The following is a 26,265-nucleotide window of genomic DNA, read 5'->3' as shown; positions in this document are numbered from 1 at the left end:
TTTGAGTCAAAATTAAAAAGCTGCTATAAAATTTCATAATCCCCCTAGATCCCAAAGATTTATCCTCTTATATTTTTGAAGCTTCAGATTTTGGGAGAACTATTGGGTATTAATGAATCAGGGCTGTGACTTTAACATTCAATATAATAAGCTAAATAAATTGCCATAGTTCTAGAAATATAAATCATATATATCATGTTTTCAAATGTAAATTGAAAACAAAACATGCAATTGTGTTATGATGATTTGTTAGGGAAAAGTAATAGGCAAGTGATTTGTACAGATACCTTTAAAAAATTCTCTGTCATCAATGGATCTACATTAAAGAGACATTATAAAGCTTCTGCAAGACAAGAACATGTATTTCTAACCATTATCTAAAGGAAGGTGATATGTATACAAATACTTAATAAATGCAGAATCACAGAGAGAGAGAGACAGAGGGTGAAACAATCAAAAACTGGGAACAAGACAGAGACAGGCATAAGGGTTAGGATAAAAAACAGGAAGAGAGAGCCATACATAGGTACAAGGGACAAGAAGTGGATAGACAGGTGGAGTGGGGGAGACAGAGAGCCAGATTTGGGGAGATCCAGTGAGAACAGGGTTGGGAGGCCGTGACGGCAAGAACTGACAGTTACCCACCCCAAGGGACCTCAAACCTCTGTAGCAAGATGCCTCTCCTTACCCACTGAGGTCAAACATCACTCCTTCCAGTAGAAAACACTGCTTATAACCCTCTCTATCTGTTCTCTAAGAAATGTCCCACTTTAGCTGTTTTTTCCAATATTTGAGATTAGGAGTTGGCAGCATAGAGATTACCATGATTTTTGCTGGGGATAAATGAGTTTTCTGGGGGCTACTCTGGGCCAGGCACAGAACTGGACAGGCACTTGTGTATGTTATCTTACTGATTTTACAGAAAGAAAAGCTCCAGTTCTAGCTATCTCAATGGAGGTTTTTGGTAGGAAGTTCATGTCCCGTGTTCATAGCAGTATTGGTGGTAGGGGTGCGGGTGGGGGACAGTATCAACTTGCTGATATTAGATATTACAATTTTCATTTGATTTCCAACTGGACCCAAGCAATTCAAAACATAGTTGCTCACTAGCCAAATATTTATAGTCAAATTGACAAATTAACAATGCAGTGATTTTACAGCCCACATAGGAGTCAGAGACCTGGGAAACCTGCCCCTGTCACTGACCTGCGATGTGACATGAACCTCTCTGAGGAGTGGTGTTCCCCTCTGACAAACAGCAATCATATCACTCTGCTCACAGGTTTTGAATAATTAAAGAAATAAAGTAGGTAAAACAATGCCTCCTACACTTAAGTGAACAGTGAGCTGCTATTTAGTAATGTAATTTTCTAGAAGGTAATGTATACCTAGTCTACAGTTAGGACAGCTAAGATAATATCCATTTTGATCCACAAAGCACCCTGCCATGTGATCTGCCAACCACTACACTGATTTTACCAGACTGCAATGCAAATCTAAACACTGGGGTGGGAGTCTGCAGGGACGAGGTGCTCACTCAGGACCCTAAATCGGTGCTTCTCCAGTGAGAGTGATTTTCCCCTCCAGAGGACATGTGTCAATGTCTAAAGACATTTTGAGTTTTCACAACTAGGGGAAGGGGAGGGTGCTATTGATACCCAGGGTGGAGGCCAGGGGTGTGGCTAAATATCCCACAATGAATAGAACAGTCCCCACAGAAAGAATTATCCATCTCAAATATTAGTAGTGCCAAGGCCAAGAGACCCTGCTCTAAATGATGGCTTACATTTTTTGTATTAATGGCTGCAATTTATTGAAGCTACTAAAAAGAAAGGTTAATAATTAAAATAGTATGGTTTTCTAATTAAAACTTAGCAAAAGAGGGAGAAATGGGGACATGTGTTTTAGTGTCAACAATAAAAAAAGTACATTTCAATGTTAAATAATGCTCTCTGATACAATCTATAAAAGAAATTCTTCTCTGAGACAAATTGGCAGGAGAAATATAATAAAAAAATTAAGTCTCCTAGCCCTGCATATTTAAGAAAGGATTCTGTGGTTCCCCTCCCGGGTTCAAGAAATTCTTCCATAAACACAGTGAACATCAAAATTAAGTCTTCTGTTAATACAGATATGTTGTGTCTTTGCTGCATTTTTTTATCAGCGCATTAACCTGATGGAGAGACTTCACTTCCAGCATACAGGCTGTACAGTGGACAGATGAAAGCCACAGTCAACTTGAGACAAAGAAAGAGAAGGCAGACTCACGTGGGGGTGTGACCCAAACTTGGTCTGAGTTGAGTTTTTCAATATTCTTATCCACCAAAAATGATTACTTTTCCAAGTAAATGATCGTTGTAAAATATTTTTTCCCTCTGGATGGTCCCCTTCTCTGACTATCAATTGGGCACTGTTAGCACAAGTAAACTGGGACTTTATTCTTTGTTTTGGTGATACAAGAGGGCTCTTGTGCTCTCAGAATAGTCATTTCTAGATTCCAATTCCCTTAGGATGGTTTCCTCTCTAAGTATTTCTTCCACTTTTTTTTTAAGTCAACTTGAAACAAAGATTTCAAAGAATCGAATAAAAGGAAAAAATGCCTAACATGAAAAACACTGTTTAAACTTTACTGTGGAAAAAATTAAAATGTTAGTAAGGTGTAGTAGCTTTGTTATTTAATTTGGACGAGCAAAACCCGAAGTTATCAAGATTAAGAACTTAACTCACATTTAGTGAGAGCATATCAAGGCCAGGACTGTTCTAAATGCTTTTTTGTAGATTGTAACTTTTATGATTCTCACATGGATTCTATTGTTTAGATGCTGTTATTATCACCATTTTCCAGACTAGAAAAGTGACGCAGAGAGGTCAAATAACTTGCACAAGAGTATGTGTTGAGTTCAGATGTGTGGCTCAGAGTCTGTGCTCCTAGACTCTATGATATACTGTCATACACCTAAAAGCAAAATGCTGCAGTAGTTTTGTTGCGGGAAGGCTACCTTTATCCTTTTCCAGGGAGGGAATATGGATGAGAGATGAACACTGGGACAGTCAGTGACTTCTGAGGATGGGAATTAATTCAACTCTACCCAGGGGATCTTTTCTATTTGGGAACTCTCCCGAGATGGCTCCCCTGCTCCTAAGTGATCCATTTCCACTCAAGTGTTTGCCCTGAAGTGTTTGCCCACCTCCCTCAGGTGAGCCCTGTTCTCACAAGCAGCATGCCTGACTCATCTGCATCCACAGCACCTCATCCAGTGCTGGTCTGGTATAAGGCATTAAATAAATGCTAAATCAATCTTAACTTTACTTCAGCACCAATCAGACCATGGAGATGGACTGAGAAGACATACGTATTTAGTCTAAATGAGAGAAGAAAAGGAGGTCATGACAACTGTCTTCAGAGAGGCTGTCACAGGGACAAGTTCTCCAGAAGGCAAACTGGGGCCCATGTCTACAATTTTGAGAGAGACTTACTGTGAGGAATACCTGGATTATTACATATGCTGTTACTCTAACATACAGCTGGACACATTACAGGTGCTGAATGAATACCACCGGAATACAATACTACTACAATTATTTGATATTATAATAAATTACACTTAACAATTACATATTGTTTAGTACAATATATGTTCCCAATGCTAACTGCTATACATACTTTATGGGATGACCATGTGAGGTAGGTACAATTATCGGTCCCATTTTACAGATGGGGAAAGGCAGGACTTCAAGAAGCTAAATAACATGGAAGCTCATAGCATAAATGGCAGACTTAGAATTTGAACTCATGTCTGATCACAAATCTCCAACTCAACCATTGTGCTTTACTGCTCTTCTTGTGAGTTACTGTGTATCCTTCATTGGAGGCTTTTAAGAAGCTGGGTATCTGATTTTCTTGTGGGGGATACACAGGATATGTAAGAGGAAGTTAATGCAACAAGTACTAGGTTAGCTCAGGTGCCTTCCAAGTCCTTACCCTTGGAGAAAAACAATTTTTAAAAAATTATATAACTTCTACAGTCCTCCTGAATGTGCCCAGGTATCCATTCAGCACCATTAGCAAAGTGAACACCCTCACCATCAAAGGTCTTTTGGGATGACTGGGCCATGGCTAATTAATGCTGCTGAGCATTGAAAACCTTGTAAATATACCTATGTCTTTGGGTATGTTTATAAATTCCCTAAGGCAAGCTCCCCCAAGTGTTTTGTTCATGTTCACCCAGGATCTTGATTGCCAAAAAGTGTCATCTGCCTCCCAGGAGGCACAAGGTTGGAAACGGAAGGGTTTCACGGAAGCCAACCAAGAGCTCAAAGAGGATGGGGAGAGTCTGGCATGAAAACATTTGTCAGGATGGCAGAACGTTTAGTTCTTTCAAAATCAAGGGGTGAATTTTAATGGGTAGGAAGCTGACAAAAACCTAAGATCCTAAAAGACACTTGGGGTTTCAAGGGGTGTCTTTACCCCTCCAGACTTCAAGTAAGCAAACTTGACGGAAAGAAACGAAACTGCTGACCATAAAAATTTAGCTTACTAACAATTTAGGTGTAAATTTTTAAGGGTTATCATGTTCCCTGGCTGACATAATTATAGAAATTTAGTTTTTAAAACTTTTTTATTGTAGTGAAAAAGATATAACATGACATATACCATCTTAACCATTTTAAGTGCATAGTTCAGGAGTGTAAAGTATATTCACATTGTTGTGAAACAGATTGCCAAAACATTTTTTATCTTGCAAATCTAAAACTCTGTACCCATTAAACAATGACTTCCCTTCACCCCTATGGAAATTAGTCTTTTATATACTATGTATTAAGAAATACTGTTCTCATAAAAAACAAACAAGGACGGGTTAGGCATACAAAGACCTGAGGAGGAGCCTGACTCTGACACATTCATGCCATGAAATCTTGTGCAAGACTAGCTAACCTTTCCTAATACTAAAATAGTGGCAAATGATACCACCCCAAACTGACTCACAGAACTCACAGAATTACTGCTGGGACTAAGTATAATCTGCAAATCTGCAATAAGCCTGGCAAAACAGTACCATAAGACACAACTATAAAGAGTCAAATACAATAAATTACACAGGCAAAGCTCCAAATTATAGAGAGAAGTAACATATAACAGCAAATAGTTCTACTGTTTTATTAACTAAAATTGGAATACATTTTACTGTTGATGGGTAACCTGACTATTCTTCTATCACCTGTGAATAGTGAGATACTGCCTTAAAGGCTGCATTATTTTTCCAGGTGAGCTAGAATACTGCTGTACACAGTATGGCCCATAGGATTGCCCTTGGCAGCAGTGTACTAAGCTAATGATGGACGTCAGGGAGATTGGAAGGCCTAATGTCCTAATGAAAGTAGACTTGGGCTCCAGGGAATGTGGAGCTTTGTAAACTCATGAAAAATTCATAATTTCTGATGTCCAAGTCATTTATTTGTGATCCTGGGATAATTATTTTATTATTAACATACTCCTCAATGAATCAATTGCAAAGATAAACTAAAAGTTCAGGATAAGGGAGAGAACACTGAAAATAATTCAAGATTTTCTTTAAAAAAATTCATCAATACCGTATTTGCCATTTGCAAGGCAGGATCCATCAAGCTCAGGATTTCTTCATTATAACTTGATTCTAGGCTAATGATGTCATCAATAACATCATCCATCTGCAGGAAAGTCAATGGAAGAGAGACAAGATATAAGCAAAAACTGTGCAAAGCAACCCAAACACAGATCCAAGGTCCTTTCTTACTCAAACCAATAATGCTCTTTAGTTAGATTCTGAGACTAAGAAGTGTCCTCTTTTTCCTCAACTGTGAACATTACTAAAGGCCATTAACACTTCTAGGTGACAAGGTTGACATCTGCAACCAGCACTTTGTGAGTGATTAGTAGGTGCCAAGCACTATGCTCAGGGCTTTTTACCAGCTAAGATTTACCCCAACAATAACCCAAACAGGGTAGGTATTATTATTGTATCTATTTTCCAGGTGAGATAAATGAGAAGCAACTATCCCAAAGTCACACATCAAAGAAGGCTATGAGGCACAAGTTAAACTCATGCTCTCAGCTGCTGTGGTAAACTGCCTGCCCTCAACAGGAAAGATGAACCAGGAAAGCTCACCTTGAATGATAGCTGCCATTTCCTTTTTTCTCTAAAGACTACACCCCATATCCTTCCTAGACTCTCCCTGGAGTAAGGAGACATAGACAGTGATTCAGCTCTTTGCTACTATAGGGGTGTGTTGGGCACTGGTGCTCTCGGGCCACTGGCTTGCCCTGCACTGATCTTACAGTGACTTGTGAAGTAAGTTTTTCCTTGTCCAGCTGCCAGGGTGTTCGGTACTCCCTGAGGACTACACCAGGACAAGGTTATCATTACAATCATTGAGCTGACATTCCCACTAAATCAATTTTATTCCTATAGTACCAAAACATCAGTTATGATAATAAACAGCAGTGATTACATGTGCATTGCAGAAGTTGCAAAGACAAGTCTGTGAAAACATTTCTTCCTAAACACTTTATGTATTTGAGCTAGTATCATGTGTCTCTGTGTGAGTGTGTGTGGGTGCACCACACATGCTTAGATCTTAAGAGTGCTTCCTGAGCACACAACGAAACCTCAAAATTCAGAAGCATGCCCTTTTAAGTCTTTTTTTTTTTCCTTTTTGCCACTTCCAGTTAAAGAGGACAGGTTCCAATGCCATGGGACTTACTGGAACTTTCATTCTGCCACTTTCTGTACTAGAAGCAAAGTTTCCAACCTGTTAAGAGCTTCAGTGGGCCAATCTGTAAAATGGGGTTAATAACATTCATGCCTTATGGGATTCTTGTGAGATTTCAGGATAAACCATATAATGTGTTCACAGTGCCAAAAATGCAGTAAACATGAAAAAAATTGACGGTTTAAGGTGGCCCCTGAGAAGAATAATTGGAGATCAGTCTTGAATAATTGCGAGCATACTATTTATTAAGTTACATTTCTAGGTACAACAGTTTCATTTGTTTGTTTTTAAGAGATAATTTTTTTAATTATGCTAGTGAACAGGCAAATGGGCCGAAGAACAAAGAATTCACCTTTCTTTGTGAATTTCTGATTTTACTTTTAGTGAAATAAAAATTAGAGGGCCTGGTATGATAGAATTCTTTAAATAATTTTTTTCTTATTAAAAAAAGCAATGCAAGTTGATAATAAAAAATACAGAAAAGCAAAAAGAAAAAAAATTTTGTGGCTTTCTCTTACACCTCTAAACATACACTTCAAATATATGAATATATTAATAAATGGAGGTAGCATAATTCACTATTTCCATTAGGTAGAATTCATAGAACCTTTAATTACTTAGGAAAATATCTATGAAATATTATTCAATTAATAGTTTCAGAATGTATGCTCCATGAGATTCCATTTTATAAGACAATATGTAATCAAAATTGCTACCCTACATGTTTATATAACGCACACTGATGATGGTATCTAAATGAATTACAGCATTTTAATTCTGTTTATTAAAATTTATGTATTTTAAGCATTATTTAATGACTTAAAGCAACGTAGGGAAAATTCATTTTAAGTTTAATTTCCTTAGTAATTATTTAATCATGAGACACTATAAAGAAAATGGCTGTTTATAGCTTTCTATCTTCAAAAATAAATCAAGGAGGGGGAGACACTTAAGTCATTAGAATGGTATGATTAGCCACAAACAGAGATTCTCATTCCAAGGAGTTCAATCTTGGGCTCTGAGTCACTTGGTACCTGCATGCAGGATGCTCGGGAGTGCGTGTTCATTGTTGGGCATTCACTCTCCGCCCTGTTTTGTTCTTCAAACTTATAAAATCCCTGTGAAAACACAAGCAAAATCAGCCCATGACTTGGATTTGCAAATAACTCTTCAGTGACATGTTTACATGAGGCTGATTATGCAGCAACAAGGTGAACTAAGCTTTCAAAGTAGAATCTGACCAAGAAATGAAATAATGAAAAAAGAACTTCCATCAAATTAGCCTGATAGATGACAAATACAGACAGAGAAAAATAAGACAGTTGGTTTGGGAACAGGGGAAAGACTTGGTCCCTTTAGAAACTAAAATCAGCCAAACTTCAGAAAAGTTGCCTCTGAAATCACATAAACATTTCAGAGTACAGTAAAACTCTATGAATGATTCTCATCATCTTACAATTTGGAAATAATAGATATTAAATCAAAACTCTCCTCTCAAGTATTTTTATGCATCAAATTTTGATGCAACAATTAATTTGAGGTGTGTCTGAGTCTTGTCTCCAATCCAGCCTTTACAAAAGCAGATTTCATGAGCAGCAGTGTTATGATAAAACTGAATTAATCTAGCAATTAAACATTTGCTTTTCTGTTAGATTCTCATGTGCTATATTATTCAAATCCATCCATGCATATTCTGTAATTTTTCCACTTAGAAATTAAAATAATATTCCAGACACTCACAATAAGAACTTCTAACTGTCTGTCCCACACCTTTCCTATTTTTGCTCTCCCTTTTCCACCTTCTCTCTCCTCTCTCTGCATTTTCACTGCTTTGTAAATAGAAAGGCATTGAAGAGTCTTTGCTAATGCAGTGAAAACAGCAGGGAGAGAGTGTCCTCTCTCCACATTGCACTCAGAGTGGCCAGGTCTCCATCCTGCACCATAATCCAAAAACCCAGTGATGCTAACAAGAGGCTGGGGGATGACAGCCATGCTGGATAATCTGGGACAAAGGCCGGTGAATGCGGCCATGCAGACAGACTAGAGTCCACAGTCAAGTGCAGGAGTAATATCCAACAGACAGTCATTTAGTGTAAGAAAACAGGAGAGGGGAGGAGACATTAATTACCTCTTTTTCACAGTTGGAGTTAAGTGTAAGCATAGCCATGGGGCTGTTGGGTGCGCTGCTCCCCGGCACCGGTGGCATGACATGATCGCCAGGCTGGTTTGGACATGGCAAGCTCAGGACTTGGTTGGCATGTTTATTTGCTAAAGTGGTAGAAAGGTACTGCTTTACCTGCTGCCTTTGGGCTTGCTGTATGTGGTACTTGGTGGGGTTTTCGAGGTGGGTCTGCACCTGAACATAGCCATGGAGGGAAGAGAAGACAGCGCTGTTATTTGTGAGTTCGGACAGCTCTTGTTTCAGGCATAAACATGACGTGCCAGTCCACTGACAGAATAAATAATCAGTCCCTGTTGTGTACTAGGCACTAGGTTCATGGATTTTGATATTATTGAAGTTCAAAGTCTAACTCTTAGAATTTGGGCTCATACTTTGTCCTGTTTTATTTCCCTGCTAATGAGCGGCATATCTCTTTAAAGCCCTTCTTTTCACATCTAATAACTAAAAATGTGCAACTATTTGTAGGACAAAAATTTCCCCAACACACACCTGAAAGGGTTTATTAAGATCAAAACAATAACCTAGAAGAAGGAGCATATCTCAACTGACTTCACTTTCCTTGGGAAACAGAACAGCTTTAAAAAAAAAAAAAAAACTCCTTAAAAACAACTGTCAAATGGTTGTCAAAAATAAACAGAAACAGTCTGATGAGTAAATCTTAGTTGTGGATTAATTCCTCCCACTTTCATTTGGACATGATTATTCAATATTTTAATTAAGACTGTGAACTCAATCTAAAATGCAACTGCGCATTAAGCAGCTTCATTCAAATTATTAACATTTTTATGTACATGTTTTTAAACACACAAATATTAAGCTATCACAATATATTTTCCTTTCTTATTTTTTATAAACATTAATACAAAATTAGAAATATTTTTACTGAACTTAAAGTCACTTTTTCTTGATAAACACAACTTAGTCTTGTGAGCCGAGTCCAGGGGCTCATGGAGAGCACACAGCCATGCACTAGGGAGAAATACTGCTAACATTTACTTTGTTTAAAACTGAAACTGAATTACATCTTAGGGCATCAAACAATAAACAGTATCAAACTACACTTATTTCAATAATTACTGAAAATAGTGTGTTTATTACAATAAAAGGTAAATCACTCAACTCACTGCATTGTATTTCAGAGACTGAATAGGAATAAAAAATAAAGCTCACCTGATAATGATTATATTCTAGCATTTCCAGCATAACAACGTTTTAGGTGGCCCCAATCCAACGAGAAATGGTAGACTATTCACTCTCTCTATTTCTGTAATTCCAGTTCGGAGACCGACTGGCATAGAGAAGGCACTATAAACAAGGTATCCCGAGACACCACAGGAAACTTTGTCACAGCAGCCCTGCTTATAATAACCTAAGCTAATTAGTTATGCATGTAAAAAACCCATTCGCACAAGGGCTTTTTTTTTTTTTTTTTGGAAGCCCTATGAGTTTGGTCTTAAATATTGATATCAATTTCCCTCCTGGCTTGACTCATGCTTTTTTTTTTAACAAATATAAAAGAACCTTTTAAAGTGATGAGCTATCAAAGTCAAACCCACTGTCAGATCAAGGCCGATTCACTATTCATCTTTAGTTCCAGTAGTATTAATAGACAATGGTATTTCTCTTTCGGCAATAAGTTAAGAGCTAGATGCCCCCTTTGGAGTACACATTGCCTAAAAGCTGCTGTTACACATGAGATTTTTCTAATGGCTGAATAACTCTGTCACTTATGACTGCAGGAAGACAGCCTTTTTAGTGTGGAGTCTGTACTGAACCTATAGGTCCATCAGACTCATCTTGCATCCTCGTCTCAAAGTGCATCTTACCTGTATATGGACAGGTAAGTAACCTTCCTACTAACCTCACATCAGGAAGACAGGGAACTCTCCTAAATAAAACTGAATTGTGCACATGCACACACACACAACTGAATGTATACTTATGTGGATATATATGTAAGTGAAATCAATGTGTCTCAATTTAAGCCTCGAATTAGAAAGCATGAAAGTTTTTACTAAAAATCTTTTAATATAATTCTTGGAGCTAAAGAAGAGTAACAGTAATCATGTACAAATATGATGCATTTCTATATTTAACTCATTTATTTATTCCATTCTTTACCATTATTACGTGCTAAACACTGTGCAAGGGATAGAATATACATTGTGAACAAGCAGATATGACTGCCAGCTTTATGAAACTTATAAGTCTAGAGTGACACAATGGAAGAAAAAGTCTATGAAATATACATATAAAATTATGACAATGGTTCATATTTACTGGTGAATTGGGAGCTATTTGAAGCATAAACATCTGAAATTCAATAACTCTGTCCAAGAATTGTGCAGAAGAATGAAACTAGACCACTTTCTTATACCACCCACAAGTATAAATTCCAAATGGTTCAAAGGCTTAAATATTAAGATGATTAAGACTTAAAGCCGTAAAAATCCAAGAAGAAAATATAGGCAGTAAAATTTCAGACACTGTTTGTAGCAATATTTTTTCTGATATACCTCTTTCGGCAAGGGAAACGAAAGATAACATAAACAAATGGGACTACATGAAACTAAAAAGTTTTTTCATGTAAAGGAAACCATCATAAAAACAAAAGGACAACACACTGAATGGGAGAACATATTCGCCAATACATCTGATAAGGCATTAATATCCAAAGTTTATAAAGAATTTATAAGCTCAACACCAAAAGACAAACAATCCAATTGAAAACTTGGCAAAGGACCTAAATTAACAAATAGACACTTCTCCAGAACAGATATACAGATGGCAAATAAACATATGAAAACATGCTCAATGTAATCATCAAAGAAATGCAAGTTAAAATCACAATGAGGTATCATCTCACATCTGTCAGAATGGCTATCATTAATAAATCCACAAACAAAACGTGTTGGCTCAAGGATGTGGAGAAAGGGAAAAGTCCCTTTTGCACTGTATGTAGATTAGTGCAGCCACTGTGGAAAGCAGTATGGAGGTACCTCAGAAAATTAAAGAAGGGACTGCCTTATGACCCAGCAATTCCACTTCTGGGAATTTATCTGAAGAAACCCGAAACACTAATTCAAAAGACTATAAGCACGTGTTATTTACAACCACTAACATTTAGAAGCAGTCCAAGTGCCCATCAGTAGATGAGTGGGTAAAACAAATGGGACATTTACACAATGGAATACTACTCAGCCATAAAAAAAAAAGAAAGAAAATTCTACCCTTTGTGACAGCATGGATGGACCTGGAGAACATTATGCTAAGTGAAATAAGCCAGTCAGAGAAAGAGCAATACCATATGATTTCACTCGTATGTGGAATCTAATGAAAAACACTGAACTAACAAGCCTACTAGAGACAGATTCAGATAGAGAGGAAGGCTGACAGTTTGTGGGGTGGGTTGTAAGGGAGTGGAAAGACTGAGCAAAAAAGAAAAAGGGCACATGGACAACAGTGTGGTAATTGCATGGGAGATGGGAGTGGGTGGAAGTGGAAGAGAGTATAAGGGGGATAAATGGTAATAGAAAAAAGTACAATTAAAAATAAAGCCAAAGTGGGGAAGGATTAAGGGTGGGACAGGGGAAGTGGTGGCAGGAAAATGGAGACAAATGTATTTGAACAAGAGAAAAAGAAATAAAGTAAAAAGAAAAATAAATTAATTAAAAATAATAATTCTGTCCAAATACACAGGATAATGAAGTTCTTTAGGTCGACAATCTGAAATTATTTCAAATGACTGATCTAATATGCACACAGAGAGTCACAGAAACATTCTAAGTTTCATAAAGGGCCCAGACACAATAATGAGGATAACAGACATTACTAAAATAAACATTAAATGAGAGCAATGAGTGCAAAGTGCATATTTCACTATTACGCTTAAAAAAGAAAAGGCCGCACATTTAAAAATAAATGTTAATTCACTGGCTGGCCCTCATTCCTTAATGAATCAGAATTATGTCTTAGTAAGGAAAGAAGCCACTTCATCTTTATTTGGCTTTGTCAGTTAGGTCTTCACTAAGTCCGGGTCCCGGCTGGGGTAATCAGAGTGGGATGTCAGTGTCTTTTCAGATTTCAGTTAAGTTGAGAACACATTGGCTTTAAACACTATGCAGTAGATACACCATGTACAGCTGTTTCCCATCCAAACACCTGAGGCAGGAAAACATAAATGAGATTTAAGACCTGCAGGGTAGTAATAAGGAGTAGAGATGTCTGGGGCAAACTAGAAGACATACATTTCACCTGAAAAGAACAGCTGAGATAAGCTTCAGCCACTGTGGTGGTATGGGAATATCAGGCCAGCACAGCTATTTAGCCGACAATCTGAACTTTAGTAAAATTTCCCAGATTTAAAAAAAAAAAAAAATGACACCTAATCATTTGATTTTTCACTTTGTACAAAATAAATTAAACCCATCTGTGGCTGGACTCAGCCCACAGGCCACTAGAATGTGGTCTCTGCTTTCCACTGTTCATGAGGACAACCTTCACATCTATATTCCCTGGGGATGGCCCAGGTTCTGAGAAGAAGTTAGTGTCAAAATCCAGGCATTTCCTGGGGCTTCTCTGAGAGGCAGAGTGCCTGACAGCAGAGTCAGCAGAATAGTTAAGAATTCAAAAACTGGGCTGTAGTTCTGACCTTGCAAGTTACTACTTATTTGATCTTCAACAAGTCATTAACTTTTCCAGGCCTTCCTTTCCTAGGTGCTCAGTGGGGGCAACAGCAGAGTCTGCTGCACAGAGGTGTTTCCAGAGATGTAGCAATGTATCTGAACCAGCTGTTCTCAAATGTCTTTTGCCTTACCAAACTTTTTTAACTCTTCAAATTTATTGTGTTTATGTGGGTTACACCTATCAATATTTAGCATATTAGGAATTAAGAAATTTTTAAAATACAGGATTATACACTAGCACATATTCACTGGACATCAAAACTAATGCCACTTTAACACATCATATAGCACTTATGCAACTTTTCTGCACACTCGTGAGATGAGCACAAAAAAAAAAAAAAACTAACCTCTTGGTATTATGGTGAAATTAGTTTTGACCTAGCAGGACCCCTGCAAGGGTTCTGGAGACCCCTAGGACTCTCTGACACACTTCGAGAACCACTGATCTAGAACAATTAGCACACTAGCATTCTTACCACATTATCAGGGCCATGCCATTCATCACTTGGATGAGGGAAGTAGGACACACAGAGGTTGTCAACAGTCACATCCAGAAGATGCTGGGAGAAGACACTAACCCTACACTAAACTCCTCATAACATTATTATGAGGTTCTATAGCCCTCTGTCTATTTAAAAGCCATATAAATATAATTTTCTGTCTTCAATAATCCTAAACTATAGCTTTTTTAGTTAGCGATTTCCCTTCCATTAATTTTTAAATAGCCAGCAAACAAGCATGCAAATAAGAACATATGTAGCATTAAACATCTGCATGATTGCTTGATAATTTTTGCATATTTGAACTTCAAACCAACTATGCAAGTTGAGGAATTAGGATAGCAAAAGTTAGGTACTAGTTCGTACTTAAGGCACAGACCACAAAATAAAGCTAGAAAAGTTTACACTCTGTATCATATTTTACAGATAAAATTTTTATTTCACATAAAGAATGATAGCTATCTCGATAAAGTGCAAAAAACCACAGGCTTTGAAACTTTCCTTCTTGTTAATGTGATTTGTCACATGTCCTGATTCGGCAAAACCCCTGGCAACTCTATGAATGAGTAGCATCCACAATGCCCTGTTCTCAGCAGCGCTGCTCAGCTCCTATAGACCCATGCCTGTGGCTTCTTTTATGGAGTCAATCCATCTTATATTTAATCTTCCTCTTTCCCTGCTGCCTTCTGTATTTCCCAGCATTATTGTCATTTCCAAAGGACTTGCCTTCTTATAGCATGCCTGAAGCTGGACAGCTCATTTTTGTTGTTTTTGTCTCCAGCAATGTTTTAGGCTATTATCTTTGTGCCCTTTCTCCCTTTCTTCATTCAGATATTGAATCGACAGCAAGAGAATTGGAATGGATCACCTTCTGTCATACTTTAGTTTGCCACTTCCCAGGTGACACTGACAGGTTATTTTTTCATTAGTTTCATTCTAAAGACATCCAAGAGCATAACTGTGTAAGATAGTGCCAGCAGATACTACCATGTTAGCTGGCAAAATAATTCACTGGAGGAAAAAAATTCCCCATCTGATGTCCACTGTTCTTCTATCCTCTGTACTACTTATAAACTACAATATAAATAAAATTGAGTGAAAATTCCCATAGTCCTTATAGTTAATAATTGATTTTATTTTTTAACAAGTCAACAAAATGTTCATTTTTCTCATTTTATTTTTAGACAGATAATGTGTTCTTTTGCTCAGTGAATTTAAGAAAAATTAAAGGAACTGTAATTCAACAAATTGCTACCCACTGCCAACCCAACACTGCCAGTCTTTTCATAGTTTCCTAAATGACAGTTTATAGAGGTCAATTACATAATCATCATTACTGGGGAAAAAAGGTAAAACTGAGAAAGGTAGCTTCCTTAAATGACTTGGGGAAAGACTTGTCCAGGGTCACAGCTGGTAGGTGTCAAAGTTCTTTTCAGTCACACAATTATAATGTTACCACAGGAAAAAAAAACTCAAGCCCAGAACACATGTCCTCAGGCACTCAGTTGTGTACAAAGGTATTCTTAACAAACAATAAGGACAATAACAATATGAATCCTGACCTAAGAAAGAAGAACCAAATCAAATACAAACGAAAGCAAAAATAAAGACTACTTAAATAAAGAAGAGTTAGAAGTGACTAAGGTTGATGAGCCCAATTCTTTTCCCTATCAGGGGTCTTCCTACCAGCCCAACCAGACTCCTTTCTGATTTTTGTAAAGCCTGTAAAGTAAGAATAGATTTTACATTTTTAAATGGTTAGAAAAGATCAAAAGAAGAATAATACTCCATAATACATTAAAATTATATGAAATCCAATCAGTGTCCACAAACACAATATTCTTGGCACACAGCCACACCCACTCATTTACATACTGTTCCAGATGCTTTCACACTACAAAGGCAGAGGTGAGTCCTTGCATCAGAACTCCCATGGCCCCCAAATCTAACATATCTGCTATCAAGGTTTTAACAGAAAGTGCAAACCCTGGTTCTGAAAGGAAGTACCTAACTAGAATTCAGCTTCTCTATTACATAGAGATTCTGGTAAGGTTTGAAGAAAACAATAGAGTAATTTTTCTAGAAAGAAATAGTATATGTCTATATAATTTTGTGTAGCTTTTTTTCCAAATATGTGTAAATCAGACAGGAAGCCACACAAAAAGCCCATTCCAAATATAAAGAAGCAGGAACTTTAAAAAGAAAGTTAAAAGACTTGCCAGGGTTAGAAACCAAGCCCAGGTCTCCAGCATTCTGTCCCCAGTAGCAAATGAGGCCAGATTTCTACACTGCTGATCAGTTTTGATCTAGGGCATTAACTGAGCACAGAGGAAAAGATAAAAGAATGTAAATCCAGAAGTGTGCTCACATAGCCTGTGTGTGCACACAGAAATATATATGAATTTATATCTCATTTTTATTGGTCTGTATACTTTCACACTGCTTCTTGCCATATTACTTTGCAGGATCATTAGGCTTCTGAATTCAGAGAAATGAGTTGTAAATGTGTACAAAGGGAAAGGATACCAAATATATTTTTCTAAAATGTTGATGTTGCAATAGAATAAACTAGACTAACCCTACCAAAAATTCCTAGCAAGTCTTTTATCTTTAGCTAATGACCTATAAACCATGTGCTTATTATAAACCTCAAGGCAGGAATGCTTTGGTTTTAGGACAAACGATATTTAGTAGCCTCAGGGAAAAAAGACATGTCATAAGAAAACTCCTCATATACTATCAGTTTTTTTTCTCTCTCAGACTAAAATAAACCGACGTTCCGAGAACATCAAATTTTTATTTTGACCAAATAGGAATATGAGAGATTTAAGTGTGGTAGCCATCAGCATGCAGAATATGTATAATCCCAGAATAAAAACGCCACTTTCAGAATAGAATTCCTAGGAGAGCAGCAAGATCTAATACACTGTTACTCATTTAAGGAGAAAATCATGCATTTACAGATCCTGCACTGTGAGGATCATATCAGTCATTATGCATGGTTATATCATATTAAATAGAAGATTTTATAAACTATAGACAAGAGAATTAGAATTCATTCATTCAAAATTATCTACCGTGTACCAGATACTGTGCAATTTATATTCACTCCTAGCTTAAGTCAACTGAAAATAAACCAAGGAAATCACTTGAATAACCATATAAAATATTCTTCAGAGCCTCTTGAATGTCATAGTTGAGTGACATAGTTTTTTAAAAATTATATAATGACAACTGACTGAATACAGAGGCAACTATAGAAAACATCTGATCTTGATCATTTTAACCTCTTATTTTGATTCACTGACTTCTGAGAACGTATCCAGTGTTCTCCTGACATATACATAAAAAACAAAAGATAGGATCAGGTACAAACCTTAATGTGTATATAAATCACTTGGGGTTTTGTTAAATGCATCCTGATTCTGTACATCTGGGGTGGGATCCGAGATCATGAATTTCTAATAAGCACTCAAGGGATGCTCCAGGGTCCACTCCACACCACACCTTGAGATCAAAGCTTCAATACATTCTAACCTCGAGTTCTGCTCCCATGAAGAGAGTTATACGTTCACCATTCATTCAACAAATATTGCTGAGTACCCACCAGATGTTGGGCAACCATCCTAACCTTCCACAGGCTGTTCAAGAACAGCTTCACTGAGAAAGTGACATTTGAGCACAGACCTCAAGCTGGGAAGGAGATGAGTGAGGCAGCTTCGTGGGAAGAGCAACCTGGCAAATACAAAAGTCCCCAAGTCTGAAGAAGGCTCACATGTTCAGAGAACAGCAAAGAGGCTCTTACTAAATGTTCTTTACTTGGCTCCAATTTTCTGCATTCGTCTGGTTTTCCTCTTAGATCTTTATCATTTCTTTTCAGTGTCCTTTGTTAATTTTTCCCTCTTCTCTTAACGTCAGAGTGCTTCAAGGCTCTGAGCTTGATTTTCTCTATCTGGATGCACAACCCTAGTGATTTCTGCCAGTCACAGGGACTGAAATGCCCAGCCCAGATGTCTCTCAATTCCAGATTCATCTTACCTGCCTACTCCAGAGCATCATTTAGAGGACTGCAGACGTCTCAACCTTAACATTTTCATCATTCCCTCTAAATCAGCCTCTCCCACATCTTCTCTATCTTAGTACATGGGGAACTCCATCCTTTTGTTAGGTTGAAACATGAAACTGTCATTTATTTTTATAGGTCAAAAAAAACGATCTTCATATGGTTCATCCTAGTTTCTCATTCCAAATACCTTGGTCATCTTTGACTCTCTTCTCTTCACAGCCAGTATATAATCCAGAAGTATCAGCTCCATCTGCAGAATCTATCCAGAATTTAACAAACTTTCACTATTCCTTCTGTTACCCTTTGACCAAGCTATCATTTCTCACTTGCATACTGAATGTCTCTCAATTCTTCTGTTTCTGTCTTTGACCACTAGAAGTCTATTTTCAATACAGTGACTGATGTAATTCCTGTAAAACATGTCAGATCACATCTTTCCTCTGCAAGAACATGCTCTGTAATAGTACTTGTTTATCTCTGAGAAAACACAAGTACTTTCAATGGCGTACAAGTTTCTAGACCACCACTGCCCATGGCACATGTTAGAAATGCACATTCTCAGGCCCCACCTCAGAGATACTGACTCAGAACCTCTGGGTGCAGGGACCAGAAATCTATGTTTTAAGGAGCTCACCAGAGTTTACAGACCCTTGCCCAATCTACCTACTTCCCACTCCACCCTGGGGTCATGACCTCCTCTGATCTTATCTCCCACAACCATCCTAAGAACTTATTCAAAATCTTAACCCACACTCTGCCAGTGCTCCGGATTCTCAAACCTTGCTCTACTCCATCCAGACCATGGCCTGGGACACAAGAGGCACTCAGCAAACATTTGCGAATCAATGAGCGAATGGAGCCAGTGTGGCTGAAGAGCACAGATGAAAAGAGAACAGAAGCCAAGAACAAGGGGTCGAACTGTGTCACTGTGTCGGCCCTTGTCAGGGTTTGAGGCTGAAACTCTGACAGCCTTTGCAAATGTCCTGAGGACATGGAGATGTGACAGTCCCTGGCTCTTTGTGACCAATTGAGAAAGCTCTGGAGAAACTAAGTCTCCAGGCCAGGCAGTGATTCATAGTCTGACTCCTCACTCTGAGATACAAAGTTTGCTTTTCTCTCAGGGTTTGCACAGAGATTGCCAGTGCTTACAGCTCTCATTGCTGTGGCTTAGGGCCCTAAATATCTAAGACACATGGCCAGGGCCCTCCAGATTTGCTTCCATCTCTAAGATCCATATCCCTGGATAAGTCACAGTTAAAGCAGAGGTCCCCAAGAAGATGGCTCTTGGGAACAGTCCATAGGTAAGGCTTATTGGCCTACCCAGTATTTTATTAAAAACAAAGTTTTCATACAGAAGTTTGGATTTCTGGTATTTCTGGATAAATCAGATCTAGCAACACTGAACTGTACTGTAGTGGGCCTGCCAGGGACAGAGCTGAGGAGCAAGCTTCCCTCTTCTGAAGGGCCCCCTGCTCTTCACTTGCCAGCCCTCCTCCCAGCCCCTCATTCTGATGCTAACTAGTCTGCTTCATTGGGCACCTGCCTGACTCCTAAAGGCAGCTGAGTCAGCAAACCTGTGTTATCCTTTCACACTGCACAACTGGAGGCAGTTCCAAAGCTGATGGAATGGTGGTGGTGTATGTGTGCTTAGAAAGAGCCACATTACACCACCATACAATTTCTCATACAATGTAGGTGAGAAAATAAAATACATTGATGTAAACTTTGAACATATACATCTATCAGCAATTATACTTTTAAGAACACTTCTAAGGAACTCACCAGATACAGAGATGAAGATTTATGTGCAAGGATGTCAAGCAGAGCATTATCTGTAATAGGAATGGTCAAATTACTACCCAAGGGCCCTCTGTCTGGTTTGGTAAAAAGTTTTATGGAGACACAAACATGCCCATTTATTTACAGATAACATATGACTGCTTTCAAGCTATAATAGTGCTGGAGCAGAGTTGAGTAATAGACCTTATATCCCCCAAAGCCTAAAATATTTATTATCTGGGTCTTTACAGAAAGGGTACCAACAACTAATCTCTAACAATAAAAAACTGGAAACAAATACCTAATAATATGTAATGGATTAAATTAATCATGAGGCAGCCATGTAAGTTCAGGGCTCCCCAACCTCAACACTACTGACTCTGGGGCCAGGTACTTTTTTGTTGTGGGGCTTCCCCATGTATGATAAGATGATGAACAGCATCCTTGGCCTCTACCTGGCAGATGGCAGTAACACCAATACCAGCTGTGACCACCAACCAGACTTTCCAAATGTCCTGTGGGACCCAAGTTGCTCCCAGTTGAGAATCGCAGTACACAGATGTAAACAATGCAGTATCAAACTCCATATTCTATGAAACAATGTAATGAGGGGAAAGTTCATAAAGTAAGTAGAAACACAAAGCAAGTTAGAAATGGTACGTACACTGTGATCCTAAATTAGCTTAAAAATTTTGTTTATACATATGCATAGACAAAAAGACCAATTATAACCATTCAGCAAAGTCTTAGTGATGATTATCCTGGAATGGTCAAATTATAAGTGACTGTTACTTTATTGATTCTTTTCTATATTTTCTATAATATACATGGCAACAATTTTGTAATTTTAAAAAATCTGTAAATTCCACAAAAATTAAATTCTGTGGATCTGGACAAATAAAAATATATTCAGGTAGAATTCCTCTATTGAAAATTTTGCAAGCAACAAGTGAACCCATGAAATGGGTTCATTATAATGATGCAATTTGCCTCATTCCAACTTTTTCTTTAAGTAGTTGATAAGATTAAGAGGACCTTGTTATTTATGAAATTTTTACTGTAACATTCAAGCCCAGTCAGTTTGTATAATATTTGATGCATTTTATGGTTTTGTAGAGGGCTGTGATTCCATGGTTCAATGGTGGCCTTATAATAGCGCATTGTAAATCCCCCTCCTAATGAGGATATGAGTATGGCATTCCTCGTGCTAGAACTTTTCCATGTGCCCCAGTTTAGCACTGCCTTGGAATTGCAGACTCCTTGTTTTAGCATTTCCCCCCAAAAATGCCCCCATTGTTTGCAGTTTATCAGGCATTAGAGATCATTCTGGCATGGGCAGCAGAACTCCTTTTCATAGGACTGACACTCTTAAAAGACTGGCAGCGGTCAAGTTTGTCAGAGATAAAAACATTGCTTTGGGCCTAAGCAAAAGGTCACCAAGAAATGAAAGCTGCAAGCTGCGAGTTTGAAGGTCAAGTCTACAGGAGCTGAAAACAGCAAAAAGCAGCCACCTCGTAATAACACAGACTTCAGGACCTAAATAATGATGCTGAAGGACCTCCTAGTTTTTGAGAAAGTGCATTGTCTTGGGCAATTCTGAAGACTTGTACAGATACGTGAAGATGAAATTCCAGTTTGAACTCAACAACCTGACAATAACAGTAGCAGCTTAAGAGCGCTTTCATGGACAAAGACAACGGAGGGGGGAAAATAGAATGTGGTAGGTGGGGGGTGGATAGGGCAGGAAAAGTAATGGGGGAAAAATGGGGACAACTTTAATTGAAAAACAATAAAAAAGTACAAAAAAGAAAAAGAGAGCACTTTCTCACTGTGCTAGGCACTGCCTCGGGTAACTACCTCCACTTAATAACTCATTCATTCAGCTGCCATTTACAGGAGCACTGAGGATAAAGTAGAATGAGAGAAAGCTCCTGATGCCACAAAAAACCATGTTTCAGTTCAGAAGCAGGGACAAACACAGTGGAAACAAATCAACAAAGAAGGGAGAAATTCATAGTGTTACGGCAGTGCAATGCACAAAAGAAAACAAAGAAAGCCATTGGGAGAGAGGAAGGCTGCTCTGCGGTGCTGATGTTCCAGCTGAAACCCAAATGATACGAAGAGGCCAGCTATGGGGAGCACCAGAGAGGCTTCAGCCCCGAGGCAGGATGCGGCTTGGCATATCAGAGGGACAAGAAGGACATCAACAACAACGCTAGCAGGGCTAGAGCAGTGGTCAGGTCAGTGCATGACCTGGGAGAGGCAGTTGGGCCAGATGTATTGGGGCTCTGTAGTCCTCTGAAGAAATTTTATTTTTCTCCTCCGATACTTAGAAGAAGCTTTTGGAAGCTTTTAAGCAGAGAAGTGACATGCTCTGGTGAACATGTTTTAAAACATCACTCTGGGGTCAGTGTGGATGGGAGGTACAAGCGGACACAGAAAGAACAATTAGGAGGCTCCTGTAGCCACATGTGTGAGAGCTGATGATGCCTGGAGTCATAGTAAGATGAAATTGGCCTGCATCAAATTTAATTTAAGGAAAACACATATATTAAAGGACTTTCTTATGCAATGCTCCAAAATGTCTCACACTACCATCAAGAAGTTATAAATGATGCACGTGATTATAAATATCCCATATATACCTGCTTGGAGCACATAAGCTAAGTATATGGCCAACTGTCAGAGTACAAAGGAGAGGAATGGTCTAGTATTGTTAATATTAGACTGGAATTTCACACAGATCTCAGTTCAGTTCCTAGGTAAGTTACTTCAGTGTTTTGAAATTCAGTTTTCTATTTGCAAGACAGGAGCATTAATACTACCTACCTAGTTGCTGTTGATCTTGTTGTTTAAGGAATAAAAATGCATGAAAAGTACTCAGAATATAGTACATGCTTAATAAATAGACAATGTTCTCTATTATTGCTAGTCCTGGAATGTTTGCTGCTTTTACATTCAAGCAGATCAGTGTCAGGCCACTTAGTACATCCATCTCAAAAAATAGTAAGAAGTAAGACCACCTTGAGGGAGCGGAGAGGTCAGAGGGATAGGGGAACATGTTAGGCGTCTTTCAGTCATCTTTTAATCTTTATCTTTTTAGCTGACTCAGCTATCATGGATGGATGGTAATGGTAGGAATAAATGCAAAAAAACAAGAATCTTAGAGCACGGAGACTTTGCTAGCCAGATTATCATAAGGAAGCTTTTGTGAAAGCTTTTCTCTCTCTCACTTCCGAATGATCCAATTCAGTCACTGATTCTTACACTGGGCCTTAGGGAAACTGTAACTTATGAAAATTGCAATCAAACTTTTGACCGTACATTTTTTCTAGGAAGAGGTCTAATGTACAGAAACATTTATGATGAAACTAAGTTCAGGATTTGCAAGTGGGAAAGAGGTTTCTACATGAAGCAAGAGGAGCCATATGTTGGTAACTGTTAAAGCTGAGTGAAAAGTCCATGAGGGACTCACTATACTACTCTCTGCTTTTAGATATGTTTGAAACAACCTATACTCATTCATACAGAGCATACACATATATGTATTAGATGCTTTATTTAAAAGCATTTGTTATCTTTTTTCTATAAAGAGGAAAGTCTTATAGCAGCATGTTTACTAAGCAAGCACTTGGTCAATCTGTCAATCTATCCCAAGTACAAAATGGCTTTTTTATTGCTTGCTATTTTGGATCTTTGTCTGAACCTTTCTTCCACAGAAGCTGACTTAATGTTCACTGAACTGATCATGGGTTAAATAAGTATGATCCATGTCCATCCTCTGTGCTATCGTCGTCCTCAGCATCTCTAAAAGAACCATTTCATTATCAAAGTAAGCTGAATCTGCCCATGTGGCGTTCTCTCTAAACAAATTAGGAGTGTGTATTTTAGCCCCAAATGAATTGTTTTTTAAATTGCACAGAGGATACAAAACTCAATTCATATTGGCTTTTCTAGATAAAATAAATACTTCTTTCAAACAAAAATGGCCAATTATCTACACTTACATCATATAAAAATACAATCAATTAGAACTTAAGCTTATAAAGATACTTAGTTTTTTTCTCAATAAAAATACATATCATTTGCAAAACAATGAATCATCACACTCTACAAAGCAAATTCTCAGAGAGATTTAAGATTTGTTAGAAACCTATAAAAATTTAAGAAGGTAAGACAAACTTACAGAAAACCAATATACATAGTTGGGATAATCCCATTTGGATTTCTTCGTTTGACACAAATAATGGATAAAAGGTATGAGTGGGAAAGGAAAAACTTTCTTTTAAGAACAGAGGAGGGAATTCTGAAAGAGATAAATAAAAAGGAGGGTGAATAGATTGGGATTTCTCATAATAAGGAGAAAGAATCTGAAGAGTGATAATGATGTACCTTGAATATTAATTATGTGCCAGGTAATTTTTCTAAAAGTTTTCAATGGATTCACCCATCTAATCCTTACTATCACTTTTTAAGGTAGGGGCTGTTATTCCCACTTTAGGAATGAGAAAACTGAGGCTCACTCACAACCACTATACTAAATACTTGCACATTACGAGTTATCGGTAAAATTTATATTTTATCGTATTATTTGTGGTTTTGTAACTGTACAGAGAGCCTTTGTAATAGTGATTTCTTCTGAATACTTGTTTTCACATTTTTGTTATGAATAAGCCTCTCTTTAATACATAACCCTCACCTGGTTGAACACTGCGAGTAAACAAAGCTTTAAGGCAGTTAGGGGTGTCAAACCTGCAGCCCACAGGTCACATGCAGCCCAGGACAGCTATAAATGCAGCCTAACACAAAATCATGAATTTACTTAAAACACTATGAGGTTTTTTTTTTTATGACTACGTGTTGCAATGTATATAATGTGTGCCCCAAGGCAACTATTCTTTTCCCAGTGTGGCACAGAGACGACAAAATGTTGTATACCTCTGCAAGTGAACAGAAGCAGATTCATGGGCCAGTAGTGAGTTACTGAAGACTGGACTTCATAAGAGGGAAAGTCAAAATGAACATTTGTCACCAAATTTTGGTGGTGGTGGTGGAAGGGGAGGTGTATGTGTTGAGGGGAAGGTTGGCAAGCAAACAGAATCTTCCAGACTGAATAGGAATTTTTGATAACCAAAAACATCTAAATATCATGGGATCTTTAAAGGAAAAGTTGAGCAATTGTACGGTAATGTCTTTTCTAAGAAAGAAAATGGACCACTGTACCACTGAAATGCCAGTCATCATGTATAATCATAAACCAACATCAGAAGAGAAGTGTCCAGACTGCTCTTTTGTTAAAAGCTACAATGCATTATATAGTTTGGATAAAAACAAAACCAAAGGCAATGGTTTAGTCAGTCCCCAAAAATCTAGATATTATGTGGAGTAGATAGAAAGAGGGACCTAAACATGAAAAAAATACCTCATTCTTCTCCTCAAGTAAGTTATAATTGGAGGTTTAGGGTAGTAGACCGACGGAAGGAAGTCCACACACAAATTTACATTTAAGGTGCTCCCAATGTTTAAGACAGTGGTTCTCAATCACAGGCAATTTTGCCTTTTGAGGAACATTTAAGTATGTCTAGCGACAACCAAGATGGCGGAGAGTGAGTGGAAGTTCCAATGACCTCCTCCCAGGACCAACCCTGGAATTACAAATAAATCCTTCTGTGGAGAAATCACCTGAAACGAACAACTGAACCATTGCGAGAGAGGAGTCCTATAACCTCAGACTGACAGAACAATCAGCTTTAGCACAACCTAAACTGGTAAGGAGTTGCGGTAGAGACTCAAGAATGCGTGCGGGGCACTAACAGGAGGCAGCAACAGAAGGATATTGAAAGGGGCAGTTAGACCCCCTTGACAAGAGTGGGGTCTAAACCATAAGTAGGGGTCTCTAGCCTACAGCACCAGAGCCCAAAAATTACACAGATAACAGCTAGCTGCGAAATGTGGCAGGGTTGCTCTCTGACAGAGATGGGCAGCTGGAGAGGTAAGGAGCCATTTAAGGACCAATGCATAAATTTTTCTTTGCAGCCACTTACCCTGCTCTCCAGCAAAGGCAGGGGCACAGAGGGCTGGAGGCGCCTGAGGAGAGACTGGGGAAAGAGGCTTTGGGGAAAGAATGGAGGGAGTAGCTGGAGGGATCCTGGTGCTGACTCCTCCCCCATATGGCAATAGCCATCTTGCTCAGGCAGAGACCACTACCCCTGAGCAGCAGCAGCAGCATGAGAGGACCCAATAACCCCCCACCCCAGGAGGGCCTCTGCCCTGCCCTGAGCTGTCTAAGCTGGCCTGCTGAGT

General features: G+C 38.3%; 1 protein-coding gene across 5 annotated transcripts in view; it reads right to left on the bottom strand.

Moving 5' to 3' along the window:
* MITF (melanocyte inducing transcription factor) overlaps positions 1–26,265 on the bottom strand; it is a 233,070-nt gene that overhangs the window by 21,869 nt on the left and 184,936 nt on the right. For 3 of the 5 annotated variants that reach the window (XM_054595394.1, XM_054595396.1, XM_054595399.1), the window contains exons 3-5: positions 8,879–9,106; positions 7,785–7,868; positions 5,593–5,688 (exon numbers count right to left, since the gene is read on the bottom strand). In XM_054595394.1, the coding sequence (XP_054451369.1) occupies positions 5,593–5,688; positions 7,785–7,868; positions 8,879–9,106 (408 nt within the window). The remainder of the gene's footprint in view (positions 1–5,592; positions 5,689–7,784; positions 7,869–8,878; positions 9,107–26,265) is intronic. The other 2 variants (XM_054595397.1, XM_054595398.1) reach the window with 1 other exon arrangement.

This window comes from Pteronotus mesoamericanus, unplaced genomic scaffold (genome assembly GCF_021234165.1).
Source record: "Pteronotus mesoamericanus isolate MK-2021 breed Mesoamerican mustached bat unplaced genomic scaffold, CSHL_Meso_final scaffold_54, whole genome shotgun sequence".
In the NCBI taxonomy this organism is placed as follows: Eukaryota; Metazoa; Chordata; class Mammalia; order Chiroptera; family Mormoopidae; genus Pteronotus; species Pteronotus mesoamericanus.
The sequence above is the reverse complement of the archived record's forward strand: the minus strand, read 5'-3'. Positions and strand labels throughout refer to the sequence as shown.